Source organism: Semicossyphus pulcher, unplaced genomic scaffold, assembly GCF_022749685.1.
Source record: "Semicossyphus pulcher isolate SPU_LCO1_2020_fin unplaced genomic scaffold, fSemPul1.0.p SCAF_16, whole genome shotgun sequence".
Lineage (NCBI taxonomy): Eukaryota > Metazoa > Chordata > Actinopteri > Labriformes > Labridae > Semicossyphus > Semicossyphus pulcher.
In genome coordinates, this window is record NW_027211670.1 from 4,800,208 (window position 1) to 4,820,705 (window position 20,498).

General features: G+C 42.6%; 1 protein-coding gene across 1 annotated transcript in view; it reads right to left on the minus strand.

Moving 5' to 3' along the window:
• The window catches only part of reep3b (receptor accessory protein 3b), a 40,445-nt gene that overhangs the window by 17,801 nt on the left and 2,146 nt on the right, over positions 1-20,498 (minus strand). Inside the window, exon 2 of the mRNA XM_069664988.1 lies at positions 8,532-8,604. Coding sequence (XP_069521089.1) covers positions 8,532-8,604 — 73 coding nt within the window. The remainder of the gene's footprint in view (positions 1-8,531; positions 8,605-20,498) is intronic.

Genomic DNA, 20,498 nt, shown 5'->3' on the forward strand with positions numbered 1-20,498 from the left:
GGGCTGCTAGCTAATGGAAAAAACGGACATTGCGATAACATTTTGTTCTGACATATTTATTGTGATTTTAAAAAATAAAGGATATAATACCAGATAAATGCAGTGTGATTTTATGTCCATATAAACAATTAACAATCATACTTGTTTTTATTTGGGATTTTTAATTCTATTTTCCTCTAACAAAACAGAACTCCTTTCCTACTTTCGCCACACTTGGTTCAGTGACTCTGACACCTTTATGAAAAAGTAGAGAGTTCAGGTGGAGCGACACGTTTCTTTATTAAATAAACACAAACAGACTTGTGGGCAGTAGTTGTGTTATTTATACGGTATGTCATCAACCATTTCTAACGGTGTTCAAATGTATGTTTAATCAGCACGACCTCACGCTGTGTGTGTGCTGCAGGTGTAGCTGCTAAAAGTATACACTCCGCAGGACGTCCACTGCGTGAACGGTCCGTTTATGTGGCCCAGCTTCGGGAAGAGAGACCACTGTTAACAGGAATACACTTACTTATAAGCCACCTCACGTAGCAGAGCCTCGATCATCCCGCTGACATTATCTGTGTTATGTTTCGCGTGCTTGTTTACAGTTTACAGGCAGTGACACACAGAGTCTGCAGCTCAGCGGTCAGTCCCCTCTTTGCTCTGGTGAAGAGCTGCACTAATGTGATATCAGACGGACTTGTGGAGTAGTCATTGAAAATGAGAAACTGGCGAGTTTTCGTTTTGCTCTGAGCAACAGAAAAGTCGTTTGATGTATTTCGCTTAATTTGCTGCAATATCGCACGTCCTGCAATGTGAATATTGCACATGTGCACATTACAATTGCGATAGTTGAACAACATATCGTGCAGCCCGAGTTTTTATATTTGTTTTAGATTTTTGAATGTTTCATGAATTAGCATCATTTCTCAATTTGCAGCCCGTTCTTACTAACGTGAATGTTTTGAGCCGTTGTTGCATGTTTACACTTGTCGGCTATCAGTGTATAAATGTGCTAATAAGACAGAAATCACAGTGCAAAATGCAGGGATAGACTCATATCTTTAAGCACTGGGCACACATGACCCTTAATTGTTTAAAGTACATTTTCATGGCTGAGGTATGCTCTGTTTAAGTACCCCAAAACAATGAGCAGAGAGTCTGGGTGTCTGTATCTGGTCAGGTGTTATGTCTCACTAACAAAGGCACCGAGGTGGGACGTAAACACTGACCAGAATGCATATCTGAACTTGTATAGAATATATTCTCTCCTGCCCCTCTCTCCCTCTAAGACCAGGAGCAGTGAAGGGCAAACACAGGTTTCAGATGTTTTCTCTCTTTGCTTTTATGCGTTCTGCTGTCCTTCCTGCTCTCTCGCTCCCTCCGTCCCCTCTTAAGGGCTTTCCAGGCTCTTCTGGCTGGATTTCCATATCAAAGCCAGCGGTAGACGGTGGCAGGCGGGCAGACAGTCACATGGCAAGCTGAGGTATTAGTGAGACCCAGCCGCTGCTGCATGACTGAACACACACTGACACTAGCTAATGAAATGTCAGAGTGTGTGAGTGTGTGGATGGGTAGGTGGACAAGTGAGGGAGTATGTGTCTGTAATAAGGAGAACAAGAGAGAGGGACACAAACACACACATTCACCTGCCTCACAAGCACAAACTCTGACAATTAAAAACACACACGCCTGCAGTCTATCTTCCATTATGCAGACACTTAAAACACACACACACACACACACACACACACACACACACATTTCTGCTGGACTGGTTAATTGGTGACCTCATAGTGAACTCCCGCCGCACTCACACACACACAGAGACTCATGGGAATGATAAATGTGAAGGAGAGAGAGTGAAACATGGAGGCAGTGAGATGGAGACGACATCTAATCTCAATATACCTCTCCCTCTCTTTACCTCTCCCTTTCATCTCCTACTTCTTCTCCCTCTGTCTGGAACAGCTTTTTCCTCTCTTTCCCTCCCTCCTTCATCTCATCAGTAGCGAGGACATTAAGACGTGACCTCAGTAAAATATACAGCAGCCATTTTGCCTTCCTGAGGCAATAGCAGACATTTACTGGACACGTCTGTGAGTAACTGCCTTCCATTAAAGAGAAGACAAAAACACCTGACATCAGCTCTTTACAGCCACTGGGCCCGCTGGTAACACTAAGCCTGGGAGACAGAGCATGAAGACAGAGCCGGGCAGCGGTGGAGACTGACTGAAGAGTGCATCAGCCAACAAGTTTCATTCACAGATAACTCTGACATTTTAAAATGAGTAAATACAGTTCATGTTGGTTTTTCATTTTTAATAAAGACTGTTAATGTGAACGAGATGCTGCAAAAATGTCTACAATTATTTTTATTATAAATGAATCAGACGATCAATCGAAGATTTGCACCCGCTGTGCAAATGACACAAAAAGACTCATTCTCCATGCACACACACACAGAGGGTTGAATGCATTCCAAAGTGCGCTGCAGAGCAAACAGCGTCTCTGTGCTCCGGTGCCGTTTGCGCATATTTAAAGTCATTATGCAAAATTCGGAGCAAATTTGGCCCCTTTCTATGCAAATGAGCGTCATGGCAAAACGCACCTAATTCACAAACACCAGCACTAACAGCACCGCGCAGTTACAGTGAAAATATTACCGTCTGCAGAGTCCTGGTGGTAACAGCGGCGCACCTTTAATAAGGGCTGTCGCACTGAGTTTCCAGTGATCATGACGACAATTCCACCTTTTGTCAAAAAATGTGTTTGTCTGTAAAAACAATCTGATAAGAATATATTGTCATATAATCATCAGGTGACCAATCAGTCCGAGGCTCAATTCTCACAGGCACGGGGGTTAGTATATGGACAAGCTGCTGTTGGACGCTTGTTTAAAAAAATTAAGCTACGTTACAGATAGTTAAACTAGTAAACACCTGTCGAGTCCGGACTTTACAATAAACTGTTAAAGGAGCTGCCCCCTCCTCTCCCTGCTCATCATCGATCTGTGCGTGGAGTTGAGATCCGTCAGTGTGCGCTCAACTACTGCCTGAGAGTGCAGCAGAGAGTGGAGGTGCAGACAGCTCCTCTTCACAATCAGCTGCAAAACAAGAGCAAACTGCAGCGGATGTGCTAAACTTCATGGGCATGTTTGCGCTTGAATATCATTAGTGTAATTTGCTTTGTTGGACCTTGAGCCGGAGCAGACAGCGGGTGCAAATGATGCGCAATTTATGGTGCTATCAGCGACCGCAATTAATGACGTAGAAGTTAGCTAACATACAGCAACACAAATGTACATGCATTGAGGAGACACATACACAGTATACAGGAGCTCCTTACCCCTCGAGCAGAGGATGAGTACCTCACAGGTAGGGCTGTGATGGAACTGAATTTTTCACTGCGTGAAACCACTAACGCCCCCTTGTGGTAGCGCCCCAGCCCGCTGCCTGATGTTTCGTTTTTTCACTACCGCGCATCCCGTAGACGGTAAAACATCATCGACATGAGTGAACACAGCATGAGTGGTGGAGCTTATTAACCACTACCAAGTTCATAATTGTTGAAATAGTTGTCGTTGTGGTTGTGGTAGTGGCTAAACAAGCATGTCGCGAGACTGCTCACGGGCTTGTCTGCTCACGGGCTCGTCTGCGCCCATTAGAAGCGCAGAGGGTTGAAACAGCAGTGCTCTGACAGCTCGGTTTCTTTTGCTGATTTTTAAAATTACTTTGTTGTTCATAATGTATCGTTCTGTATGGAAAGATGAGGTGTATCCCTGGGACGCATGGATAGTGAGTTTACTGCGTCCCTTTAGATATTAATGTGCCAGAGACGCAGGACACATAACATTACGGGGCGATAGTTACTTGGTCCAGCCCATGGTTGGCGGCCTATACACGCGGTACTGTGATCGTGCGGTTATCGTCACAGTCCTACTGACAAGTATGTTATCAGCTCTTCAGATGACGATCCTTACTCTGTTTAAATGGGTGCGTCTATTGGTGTCATATCTGTTACTTTAGGACTCGCACCACCGCAGAATGCTCCCTGTCTCTCTGAAACTCATCAAGCAAGAGTTTTTCAAGCCCAGGTTGGTTCTTCATCAGGTACAGTACAGACATGTGTCATACATGGATGGCAAATGAAAGCACAGTTTGAAAAGTCCTTGTGAAAGAGAATGAGTGTACTTTTTGGACTAAGCACCTGGACAGAAAAGATGTGCATGTTGATTTCTGTATGGATCATAGACTAGTAAATACAATAGTAAATTACCCTTTTACCCCCTGACAAATAGGAGACCTGGAGAAATAGGAAAAGACTTCTAAACACTTGTGTCTTATCACATTGTTACTTTCAGAGACAGTATTCCCCTGCGGCGACTGGGAACTGGTGCCGTTGTTGCTGTAATGGCCGACTTAAGGCATGACTTACCCTGGATAAACTCCAGAGCACACAGCAGACACATATACAGTTGTGTTTATACTACATTTGGGTGTGTTTATACAAACATGTTCAGACATGTTTGCTGGTGTGGACGTGGACGGATGACAGAATTTACATCAGGCAGACACTTGTGGCCAGGTGGAATGTGGACAGTGTGATAATTAGTACGAGTGTCATGATTTGATTCAATTACATTCACAATCATTTTCTATTATTATTCACAAGAAGTCAATATTCCAAATGTGATGCTGGTGTTGTTTTGATGCTCCAAACTACAGCTTGTTTTTGTTGCATTTTCTAATGAAGACATGGAGGATATTCTGATGTTATTCCCTTTTGTGGACATGATTACTGTGCATTCAGAATATGTTTCTCAAATGGGGTTTTTACTGCATGTGCAACACATGGCCTCTTAACCGTTTACATTCAGCTCTGTCCACTGTAAACCAAGCAGCCAACAGTTTGTAAGGCTGCAGTTAGTCATAGTCACAGAGAGTCACACTAAGGCTGCATGTAAACAGGAATATTGGTGGAATACTTATTTTCATGCCTTGTATAGATCTCATGCTGCGTTCACATGGATTCAGGCAGACGGTAGACGGCAGACGGACAACACCTTTTGGACGGGAAAAGCAAACAAACACTCGGACAGAATCCATGTGAACGCAGAAATAGTGATAATATTGCCAGAATAAGGGCAAATGTTCTGGTGAAAACAAACAGACTGATCACTTCTTGGTGCTTTTAATGGTTTAGGCAGGAACAACACAAGTCATCAGACATGACAGTCTGGGATTAGGTCACCATAGAAGTCCCTTTGTCTGAAACAGTTTGGAGCCTAGGGGGGAAAAGCTTTAACACTTGATCACCAATGTGTCACAGTGGACAGGTAGCGGAGGTGTAGTGAGGGATATTTGACAGCAATGTAAATACTAACTGGAGTGTGACCAGAACAGTTACTGAAGGGGAATGAATTAAAATTTGGAAAGAGGGAGAAGATTTTGTTTCAAACACTGGTTTTTAAGTTCAACCTAGGGATGCACAATATTATCGGCACGTTATCGGATATCGGCCTACACACCGATATCCGCCGATATAATTAACCGATAAAATAATGGGCTGCTGCATACTTGATTAAATGCCCGACCTCGGCGCAATGTTCCCTGCGCGAAGAAGACCTGCGCGGCGCAGCGTGATGACATCACGTGTGTCTACCTGCAGCATGAGAGAGTTAGAAGCCAAAATGTCCGCGGTGTGGAAGTTTTTCAAAGTGTCTGAAATAGATAGCAAAACTGCTATTTGCAATGACTGCTCAGCTTCGGTGATGCGAGGAGGAGCCAAGGCAAAGTCTTTCAACACTACAAACTTGATTAACCATCTCAAGACCCGTCACCCCGACCGTTGTAACACATGTGATAAGAGTATCACCATTATAACCATTATACTGTACGCTAATTCCAATACAGAAGAGAGTTGATGAGCTCTGCAATTAGGTGTGCGGGAAAAAAATATCGGTATCGGTAATCGGCTAAATGAGTTGTAAAATATCGGCATATCGGATATCGGCAAAAAATCCAATATTGTGCATCCCTAGTTCAACCAGTTCAACATGACACGGAGAGGCATTGTTGCTTCTGTCTAGTCAAGTTACAGCTCATCCATCCATCAGTGGTTCCCACAGAATGAATAACTTATATCAATATTTGAAAGCATGCATTACCCTGTACACTCCAGTAGCAGAGAGCATCTCTCTTTCTCTCCCTGTGCTTCTCTGCAGGGCATGTGATGGTCAGTAGACCCTTCATAGTCCATGAATCGACCCCGGATGGCCTCATTTTGGCAGGCGGATTAAAACAATTTAAATAAACCAGATTGAATAAAGTTCCCTCAAGGCTTTGCTGAGATACTGCATTAGAGATGTAGGGACACACGTGAGCTAACAGTGACGTTTGACCACATAAATCTAATCAGTTCATCCTTGAATCCAAGTGCTCAAGCTGAAGAGACTCCCTCCAGGCGCTCCCAAGCTATTGTGTTAAAAAGAATGGGATCGGAATAATGGCAAGGAGAATGTTTTTCCATCCATTTCATCCTCGCATTCAGCGTTGTTAAAAGAAACTGATTTACCTTTACCCAGCCAAATACTTAATGCAACAAAGAAGTGGACCTGAGAACGAGTCTGAGCAGAGATCAAGCAGCAGACGCAGACAGCGAGGAAGACAAAGAGAAACTAAGTGAAAAGAAGCTCAAAGCAGAGTCACAGCTTACTGATTCTGAACCCGGGAGCAACACTGTTAAAGCAGTGTGTGTGAATGTGTTACTAACTCAGTGGACTGGGATTTCACTCTCACTCACATTAGTTACATCACCCTGCTCCACCAAGGAAACTCATCCAAGCCCTTACATCTATATGCATGTATAGGCTCCCATCACAACCCAAGTTAGGATGAAAACCAGTGCTCAAGTCACGCGCTGCTATGCCTATGATTCTGAAGAGTGTCTTCAAACGCACACAGATGTTTCCCTAAACTGGATGCTGGCATCAGATGACGCGTGGAGAATCTGAGATATTCAGTCAAACAAAGTCAAAACAGTGACTTATTTTTATCTGTGAAGAACATCACAACTGCACTGCAGTTATTTTAGATACCAAAAATGAGGTTGGAAAAATTAAAGGGAAGATTTTGGATTAAAATCCTATAAATGGTAAATGGACTGTACTTATATAGCGCTTTTCTAGTCTGTGCGACCACTCAAAGCTGCTTTTACATTACATATCACATTCACACACACATTCATGCACTGATGGCAGAGGCTGCTACATAAAGTGTCAATCAGTTATCACATTCATACCCGTTGGCTATGCCACTGGGAGCAATTTGTACCCTGAGGGAGCTGGGGGGGAGCTCAGATAATCATATCCTCCTTCATATTCATATTAATCACATATTTGTCTATTTACTATTTAAAACAATTAAAACATGTTTGTGGAAACGTAACAATTCATTAGCAAAGGCTGGCAGTACGGGGATCAAACTTGAGGGCAACTTGGTGGCCGCACAGTAACTTATCCTTGCCACCGACCAACAGGATATGGTTAATGTATAACCCTGTGACATGTTCTCAAACTGGCCACACAGGCCACACAGGTAGACCACATTGCCCTTCTCTGTGGATTGTTCAGAGCCATTCGGGGTCATGTATAACTCACTGACATGTAGGAGGCAAAACTGGTAGTACTGGTTGATGCCTCCTGGAAATTACTGAACATCCAAAGAGATGATTCATGACACAATCTTCCACCTGACGTTATGTGTGACAGATGAAGGCAGGTATGAATGCTTAACATCAGACGAACATGAATGTTTATTACAGTTTAAACTGTAACTGTCGCGTTCAGTAAAATGCAGCACATAAACACATGAATCTTGTAGGCTGTAAGGAGCTACTACAGGAGATCGCAATCAACAACACAAAAGACAGACAGGAAAAAACAGCTTCCTTTCACATGCTGGAGCTTGTATACTGAACTGTTAGGACACACACACACACACACACACACACACACACACACATACACACACACACATACACACACACAACAACCAATTTCATTTATAGAAGGCTTGACTTGCCAACCCACCGAGTCCAGATAGAAATTAAATGTAGCTGCCTGGCAGTGTCATAAAACTTTCTGGCAAACCTCTCAAGTGCTGAATCCAATCATAAGATCACATGAACAAAAAGCAATGACAACCTGTTTCTACACCACAGAAGGAGCCTGCTGGAACATTTGTATTGTAGAGATATGCAGTGTTAAATCAGTATGTTCTCAGATGCATTATTTGTCCGACAACTTTGCAACACTCAGAGTGGAGAATGATGAGGTGACTTCTCACATTCAAATAACTGTTGTGAATTAGATGTCATATATACGATGTAAGTGTATTTGTTCTAGTCCAGACAGGCTCTGGTAAACAGGGAGGAGTGCTGCAACCATCCCCAGTCTCCCCCTCAGACCCTTCACATACTCGTGGAAGTTAGTTAAAGGCAGTTCGGGGGTAAGTACCCGAGTGTGTGTCGCTGAGTCAACTTACATATTCCTTGACATTTTTGGTCTTGACAGCTTTGTAAGAGTAGTAAGCAGGATACAGAGTGCCGAACACCAGCCTGCAGGGACAGAGAACACACAACATGTTAAGTACACACGATCAGCTATTCAATTCTAATTTTATGCACGTTGGCAAACACAGAAAAACAAACACACTGCTGAAGTGTTCTCACGCTGTGACAACATTGGGATTCCTGGCTGTCATTGTGTAAAGGTGATCTGGATATACGACTATAAATAACCACACAGGCAATTTGAATGTAGGCTTGTATATATAATTACTCTACTGTGTGTTACAGCTCTCCACCCTGTTGGAGTATTTTTAAGTTCAGAAAAAAGTTTGCACACAAGTTGAAGTGGTGTTGTAGAAGAAACACGGATAGATACAATGGCTCTGTTCACATTGAAGTACAGTTTACAGACCCCACTTTGTCTCCTCTTTCACCGTCTGCCGCCACAGTATTTGTGAAAGGGATTTTAACCTCAAACCAAAATGCCAGTGCTGTATAATCCTAAGTGCAAACTGAGGCTTACATCGGGAATTGTGATGTTCGCGTTAAAAGCCATCATCTGTTCCTGCAGAACAATCTGGGGACTTATTTATATCCTGCTGTGACCGGGTGTTGGTGTCCTGACCCAGAGACTGAAAACCGCTGGAATACAAGGCAGTGACTCAATGTTTCCTCTGTAATCTTCTGCTGCAGCAGCGGTTTGGGCAAATGTGGAGTATGCTTCTCTGTCTGGTCCACTGCAGGTTTAAACAGCTCTACTCAACGTACTGCAATCTTCATTTGTTCTTTTGCACCTCGATATACAATATATATAATAAACCTATAACATATTCATTGTGTAAATGATAGTGTCTTAAGGATGAGAAGTAAGGATACAACTTTTTGTTTTTGTAGATTATGCTGTTTTGTGTGTCAAGCCCAGGATGTTGGAGTGGAAATATATCAGGTATTAATGTCTGAGTATCAGAAGGTAATGTAAAAGAGAAGAGAGCAGTGATACTGACCAATATGTTAGGCCGATTGTGAGCCTTCTATGGATATATCAGTACATCAGTATCTCTGTGTATGGAAACTTTTTTGCAGAACATACAAAGCAGAAAAAAGTGCTTGGGTTGATGGAGAAATGGAGTCGTCACATACTTTTTCCACTAGAGGGAGCTCTGACTACATGGTTGGCAACACTCTCAGCACTTTCTGCAGCACATGTAACAGAGCATCACAGCTGAGCAGACCAAGGTCTGCACCAGAGCTGGTTGAATCTGTATATAAATATTATTAATATAGTGCAGTATATCGTATTTTTTAAGGCAGCCATGTTTTGCATTGTCATATCGGTGCAGAATCTGTGAACAATCCACATTAAAAAAGGCCCAGCCGGTTGCAGTCGGTTGATCACCAATGAGTCTGGTTATGCTCGAGGTTTCTTCCTGTTAAAGGGAAGTTCTTCCTTGCCACTGTTGCCAAGTGCTTCCACACGGTGGAGTGATGTTGGGTCTCTCTAAATAATATTACAAGGAGTACAGTCGAAATGCTCTCTAGATCATGGTGCAACGGATCATAGTTGATCTGGGATCCCATGGCTCGCATGTGATCCGCTGACCATGCAAAGTTTAGCATCATTAGGCAAAATACAATTCTACTGCTGAATCCAAATGCAGAGCTGCAGTGAAAAGAGACAACACAGAGGAGCGTTGGTTCAGCTCAGTTGGTCGAGCAGGCGTCCCATATACAGAGGCTGCAGTCCTCGAAGCACGGATCGCAGGTTCCACTCCTGATCTACTGATCATTTGTTGCATGTCATCCACGTTCTACTCCCCAGATATCCTGTCTCTACATGACATCATCAGAGCTCTGTTTTTATCCTGACTCACACAAACAGAGTGAGCGCACCAACAATAGAATGAATATCCGCACCCTCGCTCACAGACACACACAGCAACAAGGGCAGTTTGTCCAACCTCTCTGCTCTCAGCTGCACACCATATATTCTTCCTGACAGAACTGTGCGTGTGCGTGCGTGCGTGTGTGTGTGTGTGTGTGTGTGCGAGAGAGAGTGAGCAAGAAAAACGACTAGATGAATTTATAGCCTGACACTCCTTCCCTCCAATCCCTCTCTCTAACGTTCTCCTTCTTCCTCCTCCTCCCCCCGCATGTCTTCAGCACAGTTTGTTCTCTGCAGATCTGCCTAGTATGCACGCTGGATCTGGATCTGTTCAGCTGGACTCATTCTGACTGCAGCCATCACTGCTGCTACTAACTGCTGCATTTCAAGTGCTTTTCTCTCGCTTCAACACCGATCACAAATCAGCTCACACACCTCGTTAAGTGGTGTTAATTTACTAATATCACTTCTTTTCTTTGGGGACTAAACTGTCTCCATCACATTCAGCTGCTATCAACCATTCAGCTACTCGGACTGGACTTATGAAGGCAAATGTTTTGGCACCACACTTTGTTAGTGATTTAGTACAATCTACAAATTCTTCAATCAACTCTTACTCTTATGTAACAGAACTCCTGATTACCTGCCAGATGAAAACACATATGTCGTACTGAAAACATTAAATACAAATATCACATTTCAGTGGTGTAACTTCTGGATTGGGCTTCTTCAATTTTCATAGATTTTTTTACCCTTAACTGGAGCTCTGTCACAAATAGATTCTCAGATAAACAAAACTAAAACAGAAGAAGAGAAACCTCAAAAAGAGGACAAAATAAATCAAATAATATAAACAACAGGCTAAATAAAAACACAATGTTTTTATAAGATTAAGTATGTTTGCATTATTGAATGAATGAAATACTGAATTGACCTCTGAGTTAGAGTTGCAGATAGCTAAGCTGTATAAGGCTTTGATCCTATGCTACAACAAGGCAAAAGTGAGGCCATATAAAGCATTAAAATTAAAGATGAAGATGGTAGAAGTTAGCAATATGATAAAATACTGTATAAAATAATTTGTCTACGTCAGACATTTGTTCATACTGTTAAACACACAGTATGTTAGTTCAATCAATCATAGCAAACTCCTTGTGCTGCGTTCACATGGATTCAGGCATACGTTACACAGCAAACTGGATATCATTTTAGAGGACGAGAGCAGGACGGTTTAATGTGGTGAGGCCGGCAGAGATTGACGGCATTGCCACACCAAGAAAACATGAGCTATCTGGACAACAGACGCATATCATTTCAGTACAACACCACCTGGAACTTTATGAGCAGTGTTTAAAGTCCTACAGTTCTCCTTCACTGTCCATATTGGAAATGAAAGAATGACCTTACAGTTTGAGGGAAATCTAACAATAATTTTATGTTTGCAATAGAATATCTATTGTTTAAGTTTATCGCTTATATAGTTCATTCAACATCACCACAGCAACATCTCGCCATACGTGTTTTGTTTTGCCGTCCTGAGCGTTTGTTTGCTTTTCCCGTGCCGTCCAAAAGGTCCGTCTATCGTCTGCCTGAATCCATGTGAACGCAGCATTAGTGTGATGAAAGTGTGAGGTATTCTGGGATTCTGGGAGTTGTTGGTTCACCTGGATGTTTACAATTTATGTGGACAGCTTTAGCGACAGAACGCACAGCAAATGGCAATGTGTAATCGTTCTCCATAAGAACTGAGCAACACAGACGATACAGCACAGCGCTGTGAAACGTCACAGTTTTCCACAAAATATATGTCTGAGTTAGCATCTACAGACTACAGGAGGCTGTGAGGGATAAAGTTACTAAACAACCGCCAGCTGGAACTGGAAAATGAAATACTGAGGATAAAGGAAACACCAGGAACCCAACTGCCAAAGAGCGAACAGCATTTCTCATCATCTATGGACACGTTATGGTTCTTTTCTGTGTAAAATGGCCCATAAAGCTTATTTTACATTATTAGAGAGGATTTCCCCACCGACTAATAATTACATTAATACAAAAAGTGACCACAGGTTTGAAAAAAGTAGCTTGTGTTGTTGGTTAAATCAAGTTACAACTCTTAAATGGTAACAGCAATGTGATCCAGCACGAGACCAACAGGGACAGAAAATGAGAGGGAAAGTAACAGAGGAGAAATTGAAGGAGGCATAATCCTGCTTCCAACAGTCATGCTGGCAACATGGACTGGCAGGCTGGAGCTTTCGAATATAAACTGACCCGCTATTTAAACTGGCATCAGGAGGACACGAGTGGAGAGGGAGGGGGAGTGGCTGCTTCTTTAAAAAGCCCAGGCTGCATGCTAAAATAGGCAAGTGGCACTGTAACATTTAGTGCAGCTTTGTACTGTCACTGCCAGCCTGTTTGATGATGGAAAAAAGGGGGGGAAAGATGAAACTGGGGTAAAGCACAGTATGCAGGTGTAATCCCTGGTTTGCTTGGCTGAACAGCATTCAGGATTCAACATGATCAAACGACCACAGACATGCAAGGACGACCAAACACCAAGAGCAGACACAGAACAAAGAATGTTGGACCTGAGAGCATGTTATGCAGGAAGTCTTTTCTGTTTCAGTCACTAAAGTTAACAGTTGGATTGGATCACATCAGATTTTCCCTACATCTAATGCTATCATGTTTATGCAGTATCACAGAAGAACTAAGAAAAAGCAGCACTTTTTTGCCAAGTCACAGTGGGAATCTATGACCACCTAATGTGACTCAGAAATGGTGTGAGACAAAAAGACAATTCACAGAAGAGAATTAGGGCCAGGCATGAGGAAAAAAGGAGAGGAGTACGATTATTATACATTTTGTCAGGATTATAGTCAAAATGTCGGGTATGAAGTCTAAAGGTCAAACATGTATTCAAAATGTCAAGAATTAAGTTAAACTTTCAGCATTACAGCCAGGAATGACAAACAGAGAACCGTCGACGATGATATTCTGACATCACAACTTGAAGTTTCAGCTTGACTCTAGATATGCAGAAGTAAAACATTCTTTGGGGTTGGCTGTGGCTCAGTGGCAGAGTTGGTCATCTTTCAATCGGTGTTCAATCAATGTAAATACCTTTACAGTGTTAGTAGCTATACTTCTATAAGGGGTAGCTTCAGAGCAGTGAAGCTAAACTTACTGTCGAGTAACTGGTAGCTAAGCTCACTACATCTCATAAGTGGTGGTGGTTGTTAGTTTTCAATAATCGGCTGCAATGAATGAAGGCACTTCCTGAAGAATGACAGTATTTTCTTTAAGCGTTTAAATACTTAGGCCTACCTTATGGAATAAAGTAGAACACTTACCTAAATAATAATAATAATATTGTTCACCCCTTTTTATTTTTCACATGCAGTTACACTTTCCCAGTTAAAACGAGGAAGTGGATGGTAAACAAACTGAGTGGCTTGTAGATTTTGGAAATTCCAACCCTGGCCATCTCACATCCTTACTATCTCTGCTGAGAGTTGCGCATGCAAAACAGGACCAGGATATGACAGGTAAACAAACCATAGCAAAATGGCAGTGGCCAATGCAACATCATCGCCTCCTAAAACGCCTAAAATATGGGAGCATTTCACCCTCAACGCTGCAGAGAAAAGGATCGCCTGCAAGATCTCTAAAGCTGACCATGAAAAGTGTGTACTTGATTTGGTTTATTCTTTATATCAGCACTTTTTCCGTTATTGGTTTTAAATGGACAAAAGCTTGACATTGGTTTTTTTATTGATCTTTTGAATCAGTAAGTTTATTAAAAGACATAATTTGAATGAAGAACTCATATTTATTGTCTTTATTGTCAGTTAGCATGTGCTTAAAAGAACCTCCAACTACAATTAAAAGCTTATAGCTAAATGAGAGCCATTAAGTGCAATTCATTATGTGATTAGTTAATTAGGCCTAATCGTTTCAATAATCGGTGATTATCAAAATAGTGTGAATGGTTAGATCCTGATTGAAGAGTGGCACAGCAGCCTCTGCCATCAGTGTGTGAATGTGAATTTGAATGTAGAATAAAAGCGCTTTGAGTGGTCTGAAGAAAAGTGCTTGATAAGTGTAGTCCATTAACCTTTTCTTCTCTTATGTTTTTTCTTTTACCTTAAGCCCCACTGAGCTTCCTTATTATGACATATTATTAAAGTTTTAGAAGCCTGATGGGACGCATTGCTCCTTGGTCTCAACTTATTTCTTGCCGTGCTGCGTGGGCCCGGGAATCGATGAATGAGTTTAGAGTTTGAATTGAGGTTCTTTAGCTCATATAGGGGAACAGAATCACTGTGCTGAAGTTAAAAAGATAAACGTGTGGAGGATTCCACAATAACAGCAACCTACAGACACACAGAAACACTGTATATATTCCCTGTGAGCAGACCAGAGTGCCTTCAGCAGCAGGCGTACATCCAACAAACACAGCAGTTTATTTTCCCGTTGTTGCTATAGAAACAGTTGGGCTGACAAAGCTTCCCTGCTCTCTCTGCATACTCTCTAACTTCACCTCAATTTGCGTTAGGTGCATACAGGTATAAAACGATATTTCTGAGCCCTCTAACCAAAAAGATTAAAGTCTGTGAATGAATCCTTTTCCTCTCTTACACTTGCATGTGGGTGTGTTTGTATTATTTACATTAGGAGTGGAGAAACCGGTCGCACAACACAGATTAAGTGCCGGGGGATTTTCTTAGAAACATAAATATCAGGGTTGCCTCCCTTAATGTCTATATTGCTTAATCTGCCAGTGGCGTAGCACTGCAGTGTAAAACTAATACATGCAAGTCCTTCTTCTCCAACACTATAATTTGAAGGCCGTGTGTTTGGCTAGTAGATCTAACTAACTCTAATGAAGGGCGAAGCTAACGCTGTGATAATAGCAGGTATTTGTGTCTCAATTGCTCCTAATGAGCTTTGACTGCAGCGCGAGTGTAGTCACAGACCTCCTGCACACACATGCTGGCCTCATGGAGTGAAGGAAATAAAGACAGCAATAAACAAGCTCAACAACATCAACAACAGTAACGAGTGCACATCACACATCAATTATGCAGTCAAGGACTTGAATTCCAAAGACGTGGCAGGCTTAGCTAATGAATGCTGTCTCAGTGTTATCCTGCTGTAACACTCTCCCCCTGGTTGGATGGTTTGCTCTGCAGGACAATGAGGGAGGGGTTCTGGATGGTTCCTCTGGGACAGCGAAACAATCAGCGACAGGAAAGACCTCAGGAGAGGACGGAGGCAGCAGGAATCCCCTCACAGTCATTTCATGTGCTGAACTCATTTAAGTGGTGGCCAATTTAAAATCTGGTCCGAGCGAATGTTTTTATTTTTAAATGAATCAAACTCAGAAAAACACAAAAAAGTGGCAAAAGTAAAGCTTTGATGAAAACTAAAGTTTTACACAGCTCACTCTGTTGCTAGGACACCAACTACTCCTTTTATAACAGACACGGATCGGACATGAATCTATGTCGAGCATTTACAGTTACACCTCCGATCCCAATCCAAGGTACCTACCCCTCTCTATAGATTAGATAGAATCTGTAGTCTGGGGACCAGATGTGGATCAGAAGTGTTCTGGATTCCGTTAGTAGTGTGTTTGCAGTCCGAGATGTACTGACAAATCACGGATCAGCAGGCTTTGGTTTATTCAGGAAATACAGTCCATGTGGAGAGCAACAAGGGCAGAACACAGACCATCAGAGTCATCTGACGACAATCTCTCTTTTTATTGATCTTTATAAAGGGGCTGCACGGTGGTGCAGTGGCAAGTGCTGCTCCTAGTTCGAATCCCCGTTCGGACGACGTGGGCCTTTCTGTGTGGAGTTTGCATGTTCTCCCCGTGCATGCTTGGGCTCCCTCTGGCTACTCCGGCTTCCTCCCACAGTCCAAAGACATGCTTGTTAGGTTCACTGGTGACTCTAAAATTCCTGTAGGTTTTGAATGTGAGCTGTGTGTCTCAATGCGTCAGCCCTGTGATTGACTGTACCCCGCCTCTGGCCCAACGACAGCTGGCATAGGATCCAGGCCCCTGTGACCCTCAGCAGGACAAGCGATAGATAATGAAGGGATGGATGATCTCTTTGAAGAGACATCGGCATGAAAGTGCAGCTAACAATCTGTTCTTAAACGGTGTATCACAGCTCCATTCTTGTTTCTCACCTTACTAGTCAGACTGTTAACAATGAACAGCGCATGGAAAGGGAAGTCTTGGCCGGAAATCCTTTATCGAAAGCCCCCAAAAAAGCCCCCAGAGGATATATCATCATCAGACGAGAACTGATTCTGAGATTGCTACTGATTAGACAGCACCACTGTCAAGTACAATTATTACAGAAAAAGTCTCCTGATCCCACTTGGTAATACTAACAGGTTCATCCACCCTGAGACCACTTCATGTATCCTGGACAAGTCTTCATATTTCCAAAGCTCTTAAATGTACAGTTACTTCTTTCAGGGAACTAAACAAGCATACACTTTAACAAGGCTCACACAAAATGAGCTGAACGTGCACTGAAGTAATCTTGAAACAATTTTGTGAGAAACAGGGCCCCTTTTTCATACCCAAACTGCCATCTCTCCATTTCCCCTCTCTCCCCCCTTCTTCCCGTTTCAACACCCTCTCCCCCTCTCTCTGCATGCAGCTGAGAAAATAGCCCCGGTGCTCCTAGATGGGCCGTGGCTCTGGGCTTCAGGTCAATTTCTCAGTTTCCTGACACCGTACACCACCAACAACCAGATGGAGGGAGGGGGATGACAGGACGACAAGAGAGAAGGAGAGAACAAGAGCAATAAAAAAAACAAGAGACACACCGAGAAGGAGAGGAGGAGAGAGAAAGGGAGGAGGGAGAAAAAAAAGGACTTGAGCCTCCAACATCTGGTTTGAGCTTCAGGAATAAGAATTTGATTACATGACTTTTCCCCTAAAAACACAGAGGGAGGATTGTTGAGAGAACTGCTGCTACAGCAAATGAGACTGGTTCAGATCCAGGTCTGTTCGTCCCCACAGTATTTCCTCACAGGGAAACAAAGGACATACATCATTTACACCGGGCTCGCAGCTCTCTGAATGTTCCCACGTCCAAAAGCTTACTTCACAGGCTCAGACTTCAGTTCAATGGTTTTTATATTTATGGGGGCATAAATCTCATCATTACAGAGATAGCCTACAACCCTTTTTAAGAAAAATAGCATTGTAATCTCTGAATTCATAGCTGAGGTCACAGAGCATAGTAACATTGCTGCAACAAAATGCAACCAAAGGCCAAGCAGGCAGACAAGATGAAGATGCAGTTTACAAACATGTCTGTATAAAATTTCCAAATTCCCTTGAAGGGATCCTGAGATATCACGTTCAAAAATGGACGACTGGATGCCACCCCGGAAACTTCCGGCTCTCAGTTTGTTGAGGTAATCTTCAGATATTTTACCTCATGCATTCTGAAGAACCTCCCACTACTTGGATTGCCTAGATGGGAACTTCTTCCACACTTAACAGAAGGTCAAGTTGCTCCCACAACAGCTCAATCGAGTTGAGATCCCATGGCTGTTCTGGCCTCTCCATTATACAGAATACCAGCTGACTGCTACTTACATAGTTCAGTGCTGTTCTTTGGGTCATGGTCCTGCTGTGGAAAAAAGGGGTTGCAGTGAAGTGCCGTCCAAAAGGGGATGGCATGGCGTTCCAAAATGAAGTGACAGCCTTCATATCCTTTTTATTCTGCGCTAATCTCCCACTTTACCAGCAACCAAGCCTCCACAGACCATCACATTACCACCAGCATGTCCGACAGACTGCATAAAGCCCTTCTCCAGCTTCTTTTTATTTGTTCTGCGTCTCACAAATGTTCTTCTTTGGGATCCAAACACTTCAAACTCAGATTTGCCTGTCAGTAACACTTTCTTGTCCATCTTCTTCTGTCCAGTGCCTGCGCTCTCTTTCTCCCATCTGATCTTTTCCTTTCATTGGCAGCTCTCAGATGTTGCTTTGTCTCTGCTACTCTACTCAAGACTCTTGGAGTCTCCTCATCGCTGTTGATGTTAAGACTAGTGTTTTCAGATACCGTTTCATGAAGCTACACTTTGAAGACCTGTGAGACATCCGCTTCTAAAACTAGGCCTTCATTTCACAGAGCAAGGATGGACTGAAATGTTCTTTCTAGACATTTTGAGACTACACTGAATTCATAAATGCTGATGCTTTAGATGCTCAACAAGCTCAAACAAGTCCAATTTTATTGCTTCTTTAATTAGCAAAGCGATTTTGGCTGTTCGCAAAAAAGGTTTTCAATGGACAAATAGATTTTTACATAAAGCCAGTTCAGATCAATGATTCGCAATGAGACTCGATGCAACTGCCAAAAGAATCCCTCAACATCTGATCGTAAACCTTTAAAACTGGGCCGTTCACATCAAAGCAAAGCAACGCAACGCACACAGACACAGCTGACCGTCTCCATAGCAACGACGCACTGACACACCCCACTACTTCTGCATTAATACTCTAACGTTAGTAAGGCCTAGGTTACATGAATTATCTAGCTGGATTTCTGCTATTGTTATAAAAAGAAATGGATGACAGTGACATGCTCACAATGTTAGCTGCAACACTGATTAATAAACTTCGAAGACGGAGAGTTTGGAAAGAGAGGATCTAGAGCCGTCTCTTGCTACTGCAGCATCAGAGACAGGGTGCCTACACTAATTTATGCTGTTTCCTGATTGGCTGAAGAGAAATAGCTACATCAGTCAGTTCTAAAACTGCATTTGTCAAGTCAAACCTTCTGCAACTCCACGCTAAGGCTTGAGACGCTCTGCAACAAACTAGTTCACACCGCTGAATTTTCTCTGCAACATTCTAAAACTGTTTTGTTGCGTTGCGAATCATTGATCTGAACTGGGCTTAATACATTTGGATTACTGAACACAGTGTGCCAAAATTGGCCTCTTTAGGCCTGTCTGTAGATTTTCCAGAAAAACAGTTTCCAGCTATATAAGTTTTATTACCACAATAATAATTGGTGCAAGTATGACCAGAATCTCACCGTTCATATTAAATAACAGATTTGAGAGTGTTTTCAGGAATAACGCTTCTATGAGCCTCAGGCAGTGAAAGCACACCATGCATCCTACAGATCCTGAAAGGCTTGTTCTTTACTCTACTGGGAAGTACAAGCAGACCAAAGCAGACAGACGGCACACAACATTCCAAGTTTCCAACTCCATCCAGAGTACTTTAAAAACTCACACCTGTACAATGTGGTGCATTTAAACACCACACAGCTAATCAGCCATCCAATCATACCTCTGAGTTAAACATTCTGAGCAACAGGTTTATACTGTATCACAGCATTATACATTGTGGCGAAACTCGTGACGGTGTTAACCTTCTGTGCCTTTTTTAATGGCCCTGCTACATATTTAGAAGAACATTATCTGCTATGTGATAAATATCACCACAGACATCCACATTCTTTGGATCAATCTCTGTGCTTTCTGTGGCCCTTCAACTATTAGGCAGAGAACTCGAGTTTCTTTGTCAACACTATAAGGGAGGCTCCAACTCAGAGAAAGAGCTGCACAAATATCTTGGAACCATTCCTTGGAGGCTGACGCCTAAAATTAGCCAGTCATGAAGTGCTGAGTTGAAAACCAGCGTCTGGCTATTTCTATTGATGCATGACAGGCCCCTTAGACGGTTGATGGAGGATTTGTGTAGAGGTAGAAAGTGGACAGAAAGAAAACAATTTAATCCTAGTCTGGAATGGTTTGGCTGCTTTTCTTCTTTATAGAATAAAAATAAACAAAATAAGTTTCAGTTCTCTTTGGTTTTTTCAAACTAGCCTCCACACTGCTCTGTAAGGACCCCTTAAACAGAGTGATTTGGATACACTGCTGAGCCTGTTTTAGTTAGTGCTAAACACAGCACAGGAGTTTTGGCCAGGAAGAAACTTTAGATGATAAAGACAGCCACATTCAGACAGCTGTTGACCTTTTTGTTCTTGCTAGCTGCTGTTAG